Raw genomic sequence first — 15303 nt, forward strand, 5'->3', positions numbered from 1 at the left:
CCACAGAGAGAAAACGAATCAGCAGCCAAAGTGTCTCCAGGTCCATCACCAACGAACGGCAGAATCCCCCCCCGGACAATAACAAACTCCACTCATATATCATCCCATATCTATCACGCCCCGGCACACAACAGTCTGTCTCACCTCATTTTGCCTTCTGCAGGTGAACGAGGCCCGGCTGAGGAATCCATTTGCATCTCAGCTAATTATACGACTGCTCTGGGCTTTCTTCTAGTTAATGAATTTTATGTTGCTCGGTGCAAACAGATTGAAGCTGCAGAGCATGTAGTGACTATTTGTCGTGAAATAGGGTTTGCTGCAGGCGGGCAGGAAATAGCTTTGAAATAAAGTGCAGATGCTAGAAAAGTTAGCATTTATTTGACTTCACCTTGTAAAAGGAAAACAACGACGAAATGTCGCTTCAAGCTGAATGTTTAAATACATGTAAAAATCGCACGGGTACATGTAGCGCAAAAAGGTAAGACAAATACGATCTAGTTAAATATTCTTGTGCAATGAGTAGAGGAATATTGAAATAGCTTGTACTGAATGTTTGCGGTAAGCAAAAGCACACGCCCCTTTATTGTCGTTTAAATAAAGAAAAAAACTTCCGTTCGACTTGTTCAGAAGGAAACGCCTCATTTGTGGCTTTGACATCGGGAATAAGAATGCTGTGTAAATGTCCCCGTTTGTGTTAATTCCTTGATGTTTTTACGGCGCTTCGGGCGTCCTTGGTGGCACAATTAGAATTCTTGTCTTTTACAGAAACGCTTCGCTTCCTGGTTTCACCTCCGGCCCAACGGCGGTTGCCTCCACTCGTAGCAGACATAAGCGATTGGATTCATGGGGAAAATTAAGTTGCTCTCTGTCTCCCTCGAAGACGAAACACAATTTAAGGGACAAGTAGAAATGCCGATTGTCCTGTATGACATTTAATTGCCTTAACCGCATTATCTTGTCTGTATTAAATGTTCTTTTCCCTTCAAATTAAGCTAATTTGCGTGACTGCCATTTGACTTTGTAGGGCAGAACAGGTTCACCCTCTGCGAGTCAGAAACAGCATAAATTTGTGGTCGGTTCCACCGGAGCGGTTCTGTGCAGCCCACAATACAAATAGGAATATTGATTTACAAATGGAGAGGGTTCATTTTTCAGCGTGTTGCCGTTGCCTTAGCCGGGGCGAGGGACACGTTTTAAGACAAGATATAAATAGGAGGAATCCTTGAAGCAATTATTCCACCTCTGCGGTACATGGCAGCGGCAGCGATGGAAGCGGTGTTCCACGCCGCCGTTGTCTGTTCTGTCTCGCTGAGCCGCTCCTCCAGCCTTTCCTCCGCCCATCAAGCTGCCTTGGCAACAATCAGAGTGGAGTGGCTGGAGCGCGGGGAAGAGAAAGGCACAGTGGCGAAGTGCAAGGAAATTACAAAAGGAATCAATTCACTGACTTTCCTCCCACCCCGGGAAAAAAAATGTCTATAAATCAGGTGGGTGGCCAGACCCCAAACAACAACCTTTTAAGAGGCTGTCTTCCGAGACGTAACGCAACAAAAGGAGGTAATAAGGCCACTTTTCTGCTAAATCCTTCCTCTTTTTTGGCATTCAGCCTCTTTCCCAACACGGCAGTGCCATAAACCCTGCGACCACTGCGCTTTTCCCGCTGACCTCATCCTCATTTTTTTATCACCAGCATGAGGTTGTGACGGCTTTTCATAACATATTAGAATCGGGGCATGCTCGGATCCCCCCCCCCCCCTCCTCCTTTCCACTTTAGAACATGGACGATGTTTCCCAGATTACGATAAAGCAGTTTGTTAACGACATTCCGGTATTCCTGCTTTGTGTATCTCCTCATGGTGCTTTTACCTAATAGGATGAGAAGCTTAATGGAGGTTGTAAATAAACTAAACCACAGGGTCAAGCAGGGAGGCCATCGCCGGAATAAATGACTGTCCTGCTGTAGAGAAAAGAAACGGCAGCAAATAAAGAAACAAAGCTGAAAGCTCTCTGAGACTGTTCCTCTGCTTCCGTACGGCCTGTCCGTGGACGTGGACGCCGCTCCGGCCTCAGACTCTGGGTTTAACCTGCCATTGGATGATTGTCCTGCAGCTCATTTGCGCTAGCAAGGTGTGTGCGGTTGTAGCGGCGCCGCATTACTCTTCGGTGTCTGCCGCTAAGTGCCAGCGCCGGTTTGTATTTCCACACCTAGTGACAAAGCACGCCGAGGCAGCGGCCTAAACACCGAGCCCATATTGTCACCTCGCTATGATGCAGGTGAGGCGACGTTAAAATGTGCGACCAGGTGAAATAATAGGTGCTTATGCACGCGTAGCCGAAATGTCGTGCAGGATCTCGCTCTCGGGTGTAATGGATGCCCGACGCTTTCCGATTTTCCCTACTGCAGGCGGAGAACCCGATCCAGCCGTCACTCATTGCGTGAATTCCATCCTCTATTTTCAACACAATCACACGGCAATGCTATAATTAGCTGAACAAACCCATGAATGTATATGTCATGTCATCATGAAGATACTGAAGCGAACGCCGCGTCAGATCAGAGCGGCCGTGCCGCCATCTATAGCTTCTTGGAATGGAAAATCAAGTTGGAGGAAAAGATAATGAATAAATGTGCTTTAATGCCTGCTTGCGCACGATGGCGTTACCTTGGTTACTAATCTTAATGACTGAGGATTGGGTCTGCTATTCAGGCTGGAAGCTGAATAGTTGCTATCGACATGTCAAGGACAGCGACTCAGGAGGCAAATAGCGCAAATGCATTCTTTCCTTGTTACCATTATTTCATTTATCATTAAGTGCAATCCTCATTGCAGGCAAGCGGTAAAGAAAGACTGCAAGGCTGCAGCTGCAGAAACGAACGGGATCGATATTTATATTTATCCTAATGGTTATTCGGCTCCGGTCGTTCCATCCGCATCCTTTCTTTGGGAGACGTGAGTCCCGCTGATCGTTCAGCCAGTCATCTTTCATAAAAACTAGCATTTCAGTTTATGAAAAGGTCGCTTAGAAATAATCGCAAGGAAGGAGGACTACAAAAGCTGAAGCTAACGTACGCTGATCACTTGACAGCACCAAAAAGACTCTGAATAGAACTGTAACATGAATTACAGCCTACGCCTTCTGTGATCAGTGAAATGGCACACAAAAGCATTAGTGATGCAACAATATGGGCATTGAGATAGCAAAGCTTTCCCACTGACGGCGGCAGCGTTTGGTTCCTCACAAAGCAGAGGAAACTGCTGTGACATTCAAACGTTGCTGCTTTTTAATTCACCGACTCAGCCATCCAGCGGTAGCATTTCAACTGTGCAACAACAACAAAAAATGTGCCTGAGGTAAGCATTTGCCCGGGCCAATGGCATAGCGCGTAATTTAAATAAGGTAAACCCTCATTAACACAAGCTGTAATAAAACAAATGTCTGTTTTAATTCATTACTGTGGATTCCAGCAGCAGATTCGTCCGAAACTTGTGCTTTATGGAGCCAGACAGTGCTTCGTATTAGATAAATAAATAAGACGTGGTTAAATTATTAGTGGAGTAATAGCTAGATCAAAAAGTAGCCACAAATTTCTTTTTTTTAATTTTGACTGATCATAGAATTTGTTTTTTAAAGTCTCGTTTTTATTTCACCCAACAGTAATAAGCCTCTCTATTTAAAGCCAATCACGTCCCTCCAGTTTCTCAGAAGAAAACGGCGAACCAGCTCGCTTCAGTTGGCTAATGAACCCACAGGAACGCTACTCTTGTTTCCTTATTATTCACATTTCTCTGAGAAATATGTGAAAGCCTCGCAAACAACACTAACAGCAGCTTGCTCATTCAAGCTTCTAGCTTAGTTTAATCTAACTAGACTTTGCGGTTCTATAGTTCTCGCGGGACTAGCCAGAACCTCTAAATCCTTCCCCTCTCTTTGGTTCCCAGGAGGGCAACAGGAGGAGAATGACTGGTAAACTCCAGACCAGCAACGTGACCAACAAGAATGACCCGCGCTCCCTCAACTCCAGAGTCTTTATTGGAAACCTCAACACAACTATTGTCAAGAAGACCGACATCGAGGTCATCTTCGCCAAGTACGGCAAGATAGTGGGCTGCTCTGTGCACAAGGGCTACGCTTTCGTACAGTATTTGAACGAGAGGAACGCCCGGGCAGCGGTGGCGGGGGAAAACACCCGCATCATCGCCGGACAGCCTCTTGGTGAGTAATTTATCTTTCATGAAAAATGAAATGTATTGCTGGCATGCAGATGAACCCATGAAGGGCCGGAGAGAAGCCGTCTGTGAAGTTCCCAGAAACGTTCCCCTTGAACTGCTTAATGTTTGGTTAAAGCCGAGCTCTTCGCTGGAGGAACGGATCGTCTCTCTCAAGAACACAAAGCGCCCGAAGCATCTCTCAGACTTCAGACGTTGCCGATCGGCTCCTGCGACGCCGGAGCGTCTGTCTGTTGTCGCGCTGTTTTGGGCTAAATTCCTCCAGAGTCTGTTAAGTGATCCCCGAGTGAATCTGAACGCAGTTTAATTCTTAACATTTACCAAGATAAGAAACTTGTGGGAAACTATGTCAAAGTTTGCGACAAGCGCTACTGGAGCCTTACGGAGAGCAGAGCTGGGATATGCATTGGTTTTCTCGTTACAACCAGTCAGCCACTGGTTATTCTTTTTAAATTGACTGTGAAATGTTACGAGTCGACTTTTGTTTTGCTCAATTAGAATTTTGCTCATCTCGCACCTTATTAATGTTCGAGCATCTCCGTGGAGAGAAGCGACTTGGAGAAGGATAAAAAAAAAAAATGTTTTACACATTTAATTGAGACATAATTTCAGGACAAGCGCGACGATCACGGCTGGACAAGACCGTCTGCAAAGAGGTGCTTGCTTTTAATATGTTTGGCTTTTCAGCTGGGGGCCAGAGTGCAAATATCACTTGCGGTCATCATGCTGCAGAGTTAGATATATCGCCATTAGATAATCAAAGCGGGCGGTGCCTGCTAGAAATAAATGACATGCAGAATATGTGCAGGACTGATGTTTGCCAGTTCGTAGTAATGGCAGCCAGGGCAGCTTAAAGCTAGCTTGTTGGCTCGCCGTGCATTCGTGGACATTTTCAGCAGCACCTGTTTTGTCCTCTGGCTCGAAGCGGATCTTTCAAGTCGCTCATCTGCTCTCCGACTCCATGATGAAGCATCCCCGGGGTAGACGGGGGGGGGGGGGGGGGCTGATAGCAAAAGGAAATGATATACAATCCCGGTTCAAGGGCATTGCCCGAGGAGAATAATAGACCGCTAACTCGCGTGTCAATGAATATTAGCTGTAGCATAATTTATGTGCAGAGTAGAACTTATTATTTGAAGGGGGGTGCAGAGCTGATGATGCATCAACGGGACAGGTTATCAGTTTAAACGTCAACACCTCCTCTGTTTCTTCCCTGCTGACTCATTTCTTCTTCGGTGGATTCTTAATTTGCGCTCCTATTTTTAGATGATGACGGACGTCGATGATTCGCATCAGTGCAGGAAGGCGTTCACTCGGAAAGCCGATTTTACCCCCGCGGTGAAAACACCTATAGCAGGAGCAAGACATGTCCAACTATGGATGCGTAATGCCACACACACAAAGCACAAGTTTTACTGTAGCGTCGATTGCTGGTCGCTAAGGTCGCGCTTCAAGCCTTTCTTTAGTTTTGCCAGCAGCGCAGACCTCCGCCAAGCAGCTCATTCCCCTCCTAACTGGATTTAATCCGTCCACATGGTGATCTGGATCATCATCAAAAGGTTCTAGATTGTTCTTGGTATCTTTACACGCCAACCGTGAAAAGTAAAAGTGAATCAGAGTTGATTTTTGAATCCGTAAATGGAGTTTTAATGTTAAAATGGGAGCGCCCCGTTAAACCTCAGCTGCTCGAAGCTCGCCGCCGCCACCACAGAAGATGAGGCTGTCGGTGTGAGTGTGAGCGTGGATGAAAAACAACTGATGGAGGCATGCAAAAAAAAAAAAAAGTATTATCACACAGCTGGAAGCACCGTCCTCATTTCCCTCACGCCACAGAGTGGAAAACGGACGCTCCATTACCCTATCAAACAGGAAGAGGAGTTTATGAGATCGCATCCAGGATTGTGTGCAGAGCTCAGCAATTAAATAGCAGCGCGTTTAATGGCGTTCTGAATGGCGTACGCGCAGAGTCGAGGTTTGAAGGAACGCCTCGTTTCACGTGAACACAGATGTTCAGAGGAGAAATTATTAACTCATTTATTATTGCCGTGGCCCTTCGGTGGACTCGGCGGGACGCCATGGAGATGAAGACTGACACATTCTTGCTGTCCAGACATGTAAAAGACGCTTAAACATGCTGCCGCTGAGTCGCCATCTTTGTTTGCTGTCGTTGTCCGGGGGATGTCGGTTAACCGACTTGCGAGCGGTCCCAAACCAAACGCGGTCATAGGTCAACGACTACCTGTAGTTCCTTTACGCTGCTGCTCAGCACGCCCTCCGCCTCAGCGGAGTCATCAGCCGCCGCCGCCACCGTCAGTGTCTGAACTCCGTGGGGAGGCGTGGACCTCGCTCCTCTTCGGGACAGGTGTCCTAGGATTTCCAAAGACTTCCTGAGAGATCAAATATGAATTATCATTTGCTGTTACAAATGTAATCGTCTCTCCTGATTGGTTCGGCATCCAAACGTCCGGCGCTCTACGTCGCCTCCAGAGACATGCGCTGTTGCGTTGCTCTTGTTTTATTTGCCTGTCGGCAGCAGATGTGATTGGCAGATGGTGATTGAAGTCCTGATGGAAAAAGGACAACCAAAGACAACATCTGCGTCTCCGTATGAAGATTCAAGTCGCCGAGCAACCTGGGAAAGGAGGGGCGAATGAAAAGGGATAGGTTAACGGTAGATAGAGGGCAACCAAAAACAGCGTCTTCAGAGCGTCTGTCCGGTGGCCGGAAGACGTGATCATCTCCCCTGACTTGACTCTTGTTATTGACTATCCTGACTCTCTCAACGGGGGGGGGGGGGGGGGGGGTCTGCCTTCCCATGCACCTGCAAGCTTCACAGCGAAGGTTCATCCCATTACAATATAAATGACCACAATGAAGGATAATGTGTGATGGATCACCAATCGCACTGCCTCCAAATGGAATTGGCAAGAGTGAGGAACATAAATAATAAAGTCATTTGGATGCCAAATCCATCCTGAGCGGATTACAAAGGCAGCGGCGCTGCAATCAATCGTTGTTTTGGGCCAATGCGACGCACGGCGAGGAGCACAGGACTCGCAAAATGAACCAGACCAGGGAGAAAGAGGCGATTGAGCGGGCGCAGGTGGAAGGAGAGCGCCGTTCCCAGTGTGCAGGACCTTGGACATACGTCGTGTCTGAGGAGCCGAGTCCTTTTTGCTCTCTTTGATAACCTGCAGCGGGTTTTTGATGGCATAAATGTTCTCTTTATTCTCTGTCGGCCTCTCTGGCCGTCCGCCTTGACGGTTGCACAACGCATGTTGTAAAAATGTCTTCGAAGGTGATTTTAGTTTCTAGTTTCTAATTTTTTCACCGGCAACGGTTCATCTGTCGTCTTATTGGTTGGTTTGATTGGAGGAGGGCTTCAACAATAGCCGCTAACTGGCTTTCCTCTCCGTTCCGAGATATCACACTTCTATAGCACTAATTACCAAACTATTACATTTTATTATCTCCTCAGAAGAATTGAAAATAACAAGATGTGGCTTCTACTCTCTTACTACAAAGCAATTCTGCAGTTAATACACATCCTCGAGTGTCTGTTTATCTTATTCACAAGTGTGAAGGCTGTCAAGGTTGTCTTGGAAAAAGCAAATGTATAACTCGTACAGACAAAATGAGCTACGACACACATACAGTTCTTTAAACGGTTATAAATGAATACCCGGGGGGCGGGGGGGGGGGCAAACCAATCCTCCTGCATCTTCTCCACCTGGCTGCTGTGATTCTCGCTATCGTTCACCATTAGTATTCACGGCCTGACGCTTACTTTGAAATTTGCATAGCTAATTCCAGCTATGGCTACAATAACTTCACGGCTCAGCGACTTCCGTTCGAGAGCCGGAGCTCAGATTCACCAACAGTCATGAGTTCGCCGCCTCACGGGTGTTGCAACTAGAGGGGCCAATTCCACCTGATCCACTGGGCTGAGTCTTGCCAAAGCTTAATCCATAAGGCCTCCTCCGTGTCTTTCATGCCCGTGTTGGGATGTCTCTAAGCTCTCGGGGGGGGGGGGGGGGGGGGTGAGCGTATTCACCGTGTGTGGCGTCACAGAATCCAAACCAGAGCGCTGTGATTAGAATGCAGCGCCGGTTGTCCGGCTCCTCCCTCATTAATCATGCTCCGAGAGACTCTGTTGGACGTCGAATGCACAGTTGGCCTGACCCAGCACTCGACAACAGCATCCATGGCAACATCAACAGCAGGGCCCGAGCCGGGGATTTACCCGAGCCGAACCGCATGGAAAATACAAGACGGTGTTTCTTTCGTGGGAATAATGCCGAGGAAATTTCAAGATTTCCATTGTGGGCTCAATCGGCTTTAATAAAGCCACCAAGGAATCCAGGAAAGTCATTCCCCTCGGACTGCCAGGTTCTCTTCCTGCCTCTGTCTCTGTCTGGATCCCCCCCCCCCCTGCCCCCCCTTTACCATCTCGCATGCATTCTGACAAGCGTTTTTAGCGAAGTGGATTACAGTCTGGGTTCTTGGCGAAGGATGCTGCAGCTAATTCCCGGGTTCAGAAGGTAGAAACACTGAGCTTGGAATCAGCCGGCGCCAGAAAGCTCTGTTGTTTCCGGGATCGGAACATAATACAGTCGCTCCTCTTGCAGACCAAAGATTTAAGGATGCATGTTATATGAAAACCCCAGTTTGTGTGTGAAAGACTTTTTTAACAAATGCATAAATATATATTTGTTAATTTGCATTTTCCTGTATTTTGATGATTCATCAAAGACTAAAACCCCAGTTTGTGTCAAATGAAATAATCTGCTGTTCTGTATCTTACAGAAAAAAAGGGCTCGTTGTCATTTTTACCTTTAGAGACACTCTGATGGGGGGTTTATGATCTTTGAAAGTCCATGAATCTCAACCTCTCCCCGTTGAATCAGGAAGACGCATCCGTCTTCATCCCCGCCTCCTTCTCTTCCGTCTGACCAACCAGCCACCTCGGAGCCTCGGGCTTCATTTTTCCTCCTTTTAACTGACGGAGGATCCCTGAAGCTTCCGCGCCTTCGTTTATAGCAGTTAGCGGATGAACCGATGAAGTGTGGCCAGCGAGGCTTCAAACTAACAGGATTAGCTCGAAGCCTAACAAGCATCCTGGCTAAAGATGTCTTCGCTAATATCACATCCGTCTACGAAGAGCGCCGCGGAGGTGCCAACTGGGCGTGTCTTCGGCCCACTGAAGAAGAACAGAGCGGGATAATTATCACCTGTGCAGAAGCACGTGCGCATCCCGAGCTCCGATTGAGGCCTCGCCGCTGCAGAGAGGATGGGGCGGAATGACATTTTGAGATCTCGACTTTTCATTTCAATGCACAAAGTGAAACTTTGCTTTGGCGATCCACAGCTCGTCAGGATTAAACTGCACATATTGGATAATTCTAGCAAGAGTCCCGGCGACGTGGATCCAAAGTCACGAGGCTTTTGTGTTGGATCGGTGTTCTCACAGATGTTACGGAGAGACGACGCTCCAGGTGTAGCGACCGCTAAAGTTCCACCTTTACGTGGAGCGCCGGCTAAATAGACCCGACTCGCCGTCCCAGGAAAGGAATCTCTGGCTTTAAATAGTTCATCATTATCGACCCAGCCGGTCGCGTCTGATCCTCGATGTCCATCGGTCGGAACTGACCACAGGCGGGACGGCCGGTCAGAAATCCGCGGCGTAAAAAAACAAAAACAAAAGGCCACGCTTTGCACGAGTAACGCTTTGTGACTTGTGATTGCACATGCAGCGATAATTGCTGCGACCCCGGAGGCCTCCCACGGACCCGTGTTCGCTGCGTCACCCCAACGCCGACCCCCCCACGCTTAGTATGCAGGATTGAGAATCGCTGTGACAGATTCATCCCCCCCCCACCACCATGTGAAGTGGGACAGTATAAACAAAATAACATTAAAATCACCCCACAACCTCGCCCGGGGCGATCTCTCTCTCTCGAGTTTGTTCTGCTGGAACATTTCCTCATTTGACTCCGCCTCTAGTCTGAAACCCCCCCCCCCCCCCCCCCCTGTCGTCTGGCGCCACCGTCCTCTTACTCACAATGCCCGCTCACCAATTGCGCTGCAAAACTGAATGTTTTCTGAATCACGGCGTCCAGTTGAACTGACCCACAGCTGGAGGACCGGACCCAGCCTCGGGCGCCACCCGGCCCGGGTTAAAGGTCACGCCGGGCACGATGGCGGTAAGCTACCTCAAGTTTATTGCAGTCAACACTTTGCATTAGCTTCCACGGAGAGCAGAACCTTTCCGACGCCATCCCAAGCTGCTCGGGGAACCGTTTAGAGCTCTGGTGCAGAACTTGGCCTTCTCAGACCTGAAGTCTGCGCTGCGGCGCTCAGCGGAGGAGCAGTTGGAAGGATTACCCCACCGCCGAGAGACACAATTCTGCTCCCGACAAAAGACCTGCGTGCGGACATGCGTCTAATTGAATACGCCGCGATTAAACAAAGCATTTGAGATTTTGTTTCGCCTATTTCTTTTCGCACAGTTTAGCTTATCTGAAAGCTTGAAAGCCTCCGTCTCGTTTCCTTTATCTGTCTCTTCCTTTGTGGCTGGTGTAGATTTAATTACGGAACTGCACCGAGGGGGGGGAGGGGGGGGGGGGGGTGACCCGTTCCTGGATTGACCTCTTTGTAAAAAGTGTCCAGAATATTTAAGCACATTGAGTGAAGCGTTGATTAAAGCAGTGAAGTGTCTGCTCGCTGGGCGAAATGATGGCTGCAATTCCGAAACCGCTGACGGCCGGAATAAAATAAGTCCATTTGGGTTGCTAAGGATGAGGTGGCACCACAGCTGCGCTTCTCCTAAGCAAAATTGACAAACACCAGCTTTGTGCACACAAGCAGCCGTTGTGTTCAATAAGTAGCAGCTTGTTCGAAGCGTGTTACGGAACTTGACAACTCCTTGCGGCTTGTTCACGCGTTCCTGTTAGCCGGCAGCCTCGGCGGAGAAATGGGGAACGGTAAACAGGTAGCACAGCCTGCGTCGACATGGTTGGTGTTCACGCAACCAAAAAAACACACTTTAAAAGGCACTGAATAAAGAACTGATGCGAAGGTGTTTATCGCCTTCATTTCCGGGGTCGAAGTCTTCCTATATTTGGGCCTTCGGAATCGGAGCTGATGAGATCCGGGACTCGGAATGCCTGAGCACGTCGCCGGCTTTCTCCGTGGTACCTGTGTGACAGAATTATTAATGAGCTGTGTCTGTATTTATGCACCTCATCTAACCGGGGAAGATGGGCCGCCGTCATCACTCTGAGTTGTGGGAGTCTTCCTGTCAGGTGAAACTCCAGCGTCGGGCCAAGACGAGATTTATTCAAACGCTAATTCGGATGGAATTGATGGGTGAGGACGGCGTCAGTCTCCTCGGCTCATGCTCAAAGAGGATGGCGATCGTGGAAGCAGGATGTGTGTGTGTAGGGTGGGGGGGGGGGGCGTGCTTTTAATCCACGGTCAGTGAGCGCCACCCGGTGGAACTCAGCAGTCATTACCACCAGGAGCTGAAGTTGTGCTGATATACGCAAATGCAGTGTGTTCTGTGACCCAACTGAAATCTCTGCGCCATGCAGTCATTACGATGAACGCGACAGTGCCCCCTTCGGGAAACAGAGGGAGATGCACCTATGTGTGGACAGGCAGGGAGCAGCAGAGGTTCCTTTGAGGTTAAATGACTGATGAGACACAGTTTGAATCCTTGTTTCTCCTTGCTTTCTATTCTATTCTTATGCCTTGTGTCTATTTAGAAGCTGCTGTGAATTGGATTCTGCAAGACTGAATAAAGTGTTGTGCACAAGATCTGGTGGGCTACAGTTACAGAGACAGAGAGCGCCTCTGTCTGTTTTTAATCTAGCAGCCCTGACAGGCTGCCATTTGTCATCTTTTGTCCATTGATCACTCTTTACTTCATTTGTGTCACTTTGCAACCCGAGTCATAGAAATCAGAGCCTCGTTAATCTCAGGCGCAGCGGGTGGAATCAAATAAGTCTTTGCGTCGTCCTTTCTTTGCCTGACAGGCTTTTGGCGGTGTGGGCACCGGCTGGGTCGCTGCATTCAGGATTTCTAACCCCATCAACCCTGCGTGGCTCGCGTTATCTGTGTGATGTCTGGGCGAACCGCCGAGAGAATCTGAACAGAATTGGATCTAGCAAGCCTTTAATGCCCACGATGAATCCAGACGGTGACTGGGTCAACATTTGAATATACTCTCTGATGTGATTCTTTGCAGTCTGCTGACCCTGACAGATGGAGAGAGGGAGAAAGAGGGAGAGATAAAGCAGAGTCCCCTGACAGAGAAGGGGAGGAAAATAAGATAAAGTGTAAGAAGGCGGGGGTGTGATGCAGATTAGGGCCTAAATAAAATCTAAATGAGGTCTTACTTGAGAGATGAATGGAATTCATGTGCAGCGAGAAGACAAATGATTAAACGGAGGCGCATTAGTGGGAGGATGAATATATTTTCTTTGGTTCAGCCTTTAAAAGGTTATTCCTTTTTATATTTGGGGGGGAGTAATGAAAATAGGATTTAACATGTATTTTTCTTTTCTAATGGATTTGTAATTTCAAGTTTTTTTTCCTCTCTGCATAAAAAATATATTTTCAAACTCAATAAATAGGTTGAGGTGCATTTATTTGTTGACTTTTTAATAATTATGCTACTTCCTAAATTATTTGCAAAAACATTCATTCATTCTTAATAATAAACTTCATGTATTTTTAATTTCATAGTTTGGTCTGTGATCACGTTACTGATTCCAGACGATGAAGTCGAGACAAAAACTCAACAGAGCAAATCATCAGCTGATCGATTGAAGTCACAGCATCCAAAGGATGATCAATAGTCCATTAAATACGGTCGACCCAGCCCGATGCTGAGATTGAGAATGAAAACAGACGCACAATATGAAGTAGTCTCACGAATCCCATAAAGCTGCAGTCGTTCTGCCTGCTCTCCACTCGAGGGCGCTATTGTGCTTCCTCTATCTGTGCTGCAGGTCGAACCAGAGGAAGGCTGTTGTAGAAAGAGCCCCCCCCCCCTTGCATTTTTGTTGGCCAAGACGTGCAAATCACATTTACAAATTTACATTTCAGAAAACAATCTTACCAAAAGGGAATGTCCCAAATCCGGGGTTGACCCGGAAGTGATAATCTACAGTCACCAGGAGCCGGGAGGTGTAAACCAGATTAACAAATCTCAAAAAAAAAAGGTGCGTTGCATGCAAACATTTGGAAAAGTAAAGACGGACAGCCGCGCATACAAGAGCCGCTAACGAGGCTAGCATGTGTGGCTGCTCGTTAATCGAGTAGATCAACCTGAATGCGTGAACTCAAACCAACACAACGAGCAGTTCGGTGCAGAAACAAAACTATCCGAGCCTTCATCTCATCGGAGTTTAATATTTCCCCACCTTCAGCTTGATTCTGTCACATCAGACTGCATTAAATCAAATGAGTCGTTCCGGCTTTGTGCGAATAGCACCGGGAGACGGCGTTCTGTCACAGACTGCTAAGCAGCTGCAGCTCTCCACGGACTACAGATACGATTCGCAATTACTCAGTGCCAAAAGCGCTGTCTGTCTAATGAGCTAAGTGAGGCTGTAAGTCACAGGCCAATGAGATGTGATAGCTCGAGCAGATTTATATCCATCATGTGGAAAATCCTCCCCGCGGGCATCTGCAGCACCCCCCCCCCCCCTCTCTCTGCTGTGGATGAGGGTCATTTGTGAACAGGGAGCGGTGCGAGCACCAATCGGAGACGGGCCTCTGTTGTTTGAAGTTGATGATAGTTCTACCTGTGATGCTGTGCAGGTGACGTCCTTCCTCGCCGTGTCCTGGAGGCTGCCTGCATTAATCCGTCCTGGACAGCAGATGTCCCTGCTCCACCGATCTATACCAAATAAAGATTTTTAACGGTGAGAAATCAGATGGGGGGGAGAGGGGTAAAAATGGACCATCAGCAACCAGCACCTGGGCTAAAATCCATTTCACCTATAGTGTGTGAAGCTGTAGTCACTTCCTCTCCATCGATCCTGTTTGATTTCCACAAGATTAACTTGGAGGAATATCATCTTTTATAAGTTTCAAAGTAAAAGCATAAAGAAGACCGTTTGTCATTTTGGAGCGGGAGACATCGCTCGAATGTTTTCTTGAAAGTGAGCAACTAATTTATTTTGTTAGCAATGCTGCTGTGCTAACCACTTGTTGACTTCCGGGTAAAATGGATGGGATGGGGAGAGTTTCTAGTTTTATTTTGAGATTGGCTCAACAGAGAAGGACGTAAGATCACTTCTGAACAGCAGACATGGACGTTGGATCAGCGAGAGATGAACATTCCGAGCCCGTCTGCTCCTCGGCCTGCTTTTAACCGCCGCCATGACATTTCTTTGATTCTTTCCGCAGCGTTGCCGGCAGCAACGCGTTTCTATGATCCTCTAAATCTTTCACATCTCCGCAGTGTTAGCCGTCACTTTGATCACGCAGGTGAAACTACTCGATGTCGACTTTGCGCCGGCTGCTGTCTGAGTCTAAGGGTGCTTTCACACTGCCGCTGTTTGCTCCTCTTTAAACGGACCAGAGTTCCTTTACTTGGATAATCCGCTCCGTTTGGGCTGGTGTGAAAGCGCATCCGAAAAAGGTCCGCCTGAAGACTCATCAGTCTGGAGCTGAAACTCCGACCGCACAACCGTCAGACGTGAGAATGAACGGCTGTTAGACGCAGATTCTATGAAAGCAAACGACCTGCAGAAGTTCCAGCGTGGTCGATGAAAAAAATACAAACCTGATTATCATGTAAATGGAACTGGCACTAAAACAAGGCAGCCGAAGAGTCCGGCGGCCCGATCAACAGCTGCCTCGCGATGAAATCTGAAATTGGCTACCTAGTATGGGACAGATCGCACAAAATCAACAACCGGGCCAGATCCTTATCCTTGTCTCCTTAGCAACACCATCCCCCCTTTGCAAGTAAGATGATCCGCACCTTTTTCTCAAGTGCACCCAGAGGTTGTGGAGGAAGTGGACTATGATCTTTGCCCCTGTGTGCTGACGTGGAGTGAGA

At 47.9% G+C, this 15303-nt stretch overlaps 1 protein-coding gene across 1 annotated transcript in view; it reads left to right on the forward strand.

Moving 5' to 3' along the window:
• Positions 1-3956: 3956 nt before the first annotated feature.
• Positions 3957-15303, forward strand: part of LOC137903754 (RNA-binding Raly-like protein) — a 21878-nt gene continuing 10531 nt past the window's right edge. Inside the window, exon 1 of the mRNA XM_068747899.1 lies at positions 3957-4212. Coding sequence (XP_068604000.1) covers positions 3957-4212 — 256 coding nt within the window. The remainder of the gene's footprint in view (positions 4213-15303) is intronic.

Source organism: Brachionichthys hirsutus, chromosome 14 (assembly GCF_040956055.1).
Source record: "Brachionichthys hirsutus isolate HB-005 chromosome 14, CSIRO-AGI_Bhir_v1, whole genome shotgun sequence".
NCBI classification, from domain to species: domain Eukaryota; kingdom Metazoa; phylum Chordata; class Actinopteri; order Lophiiformes; family Brachionichthyidae; genus Brachionichthys; species Brachionichthys hirsutus.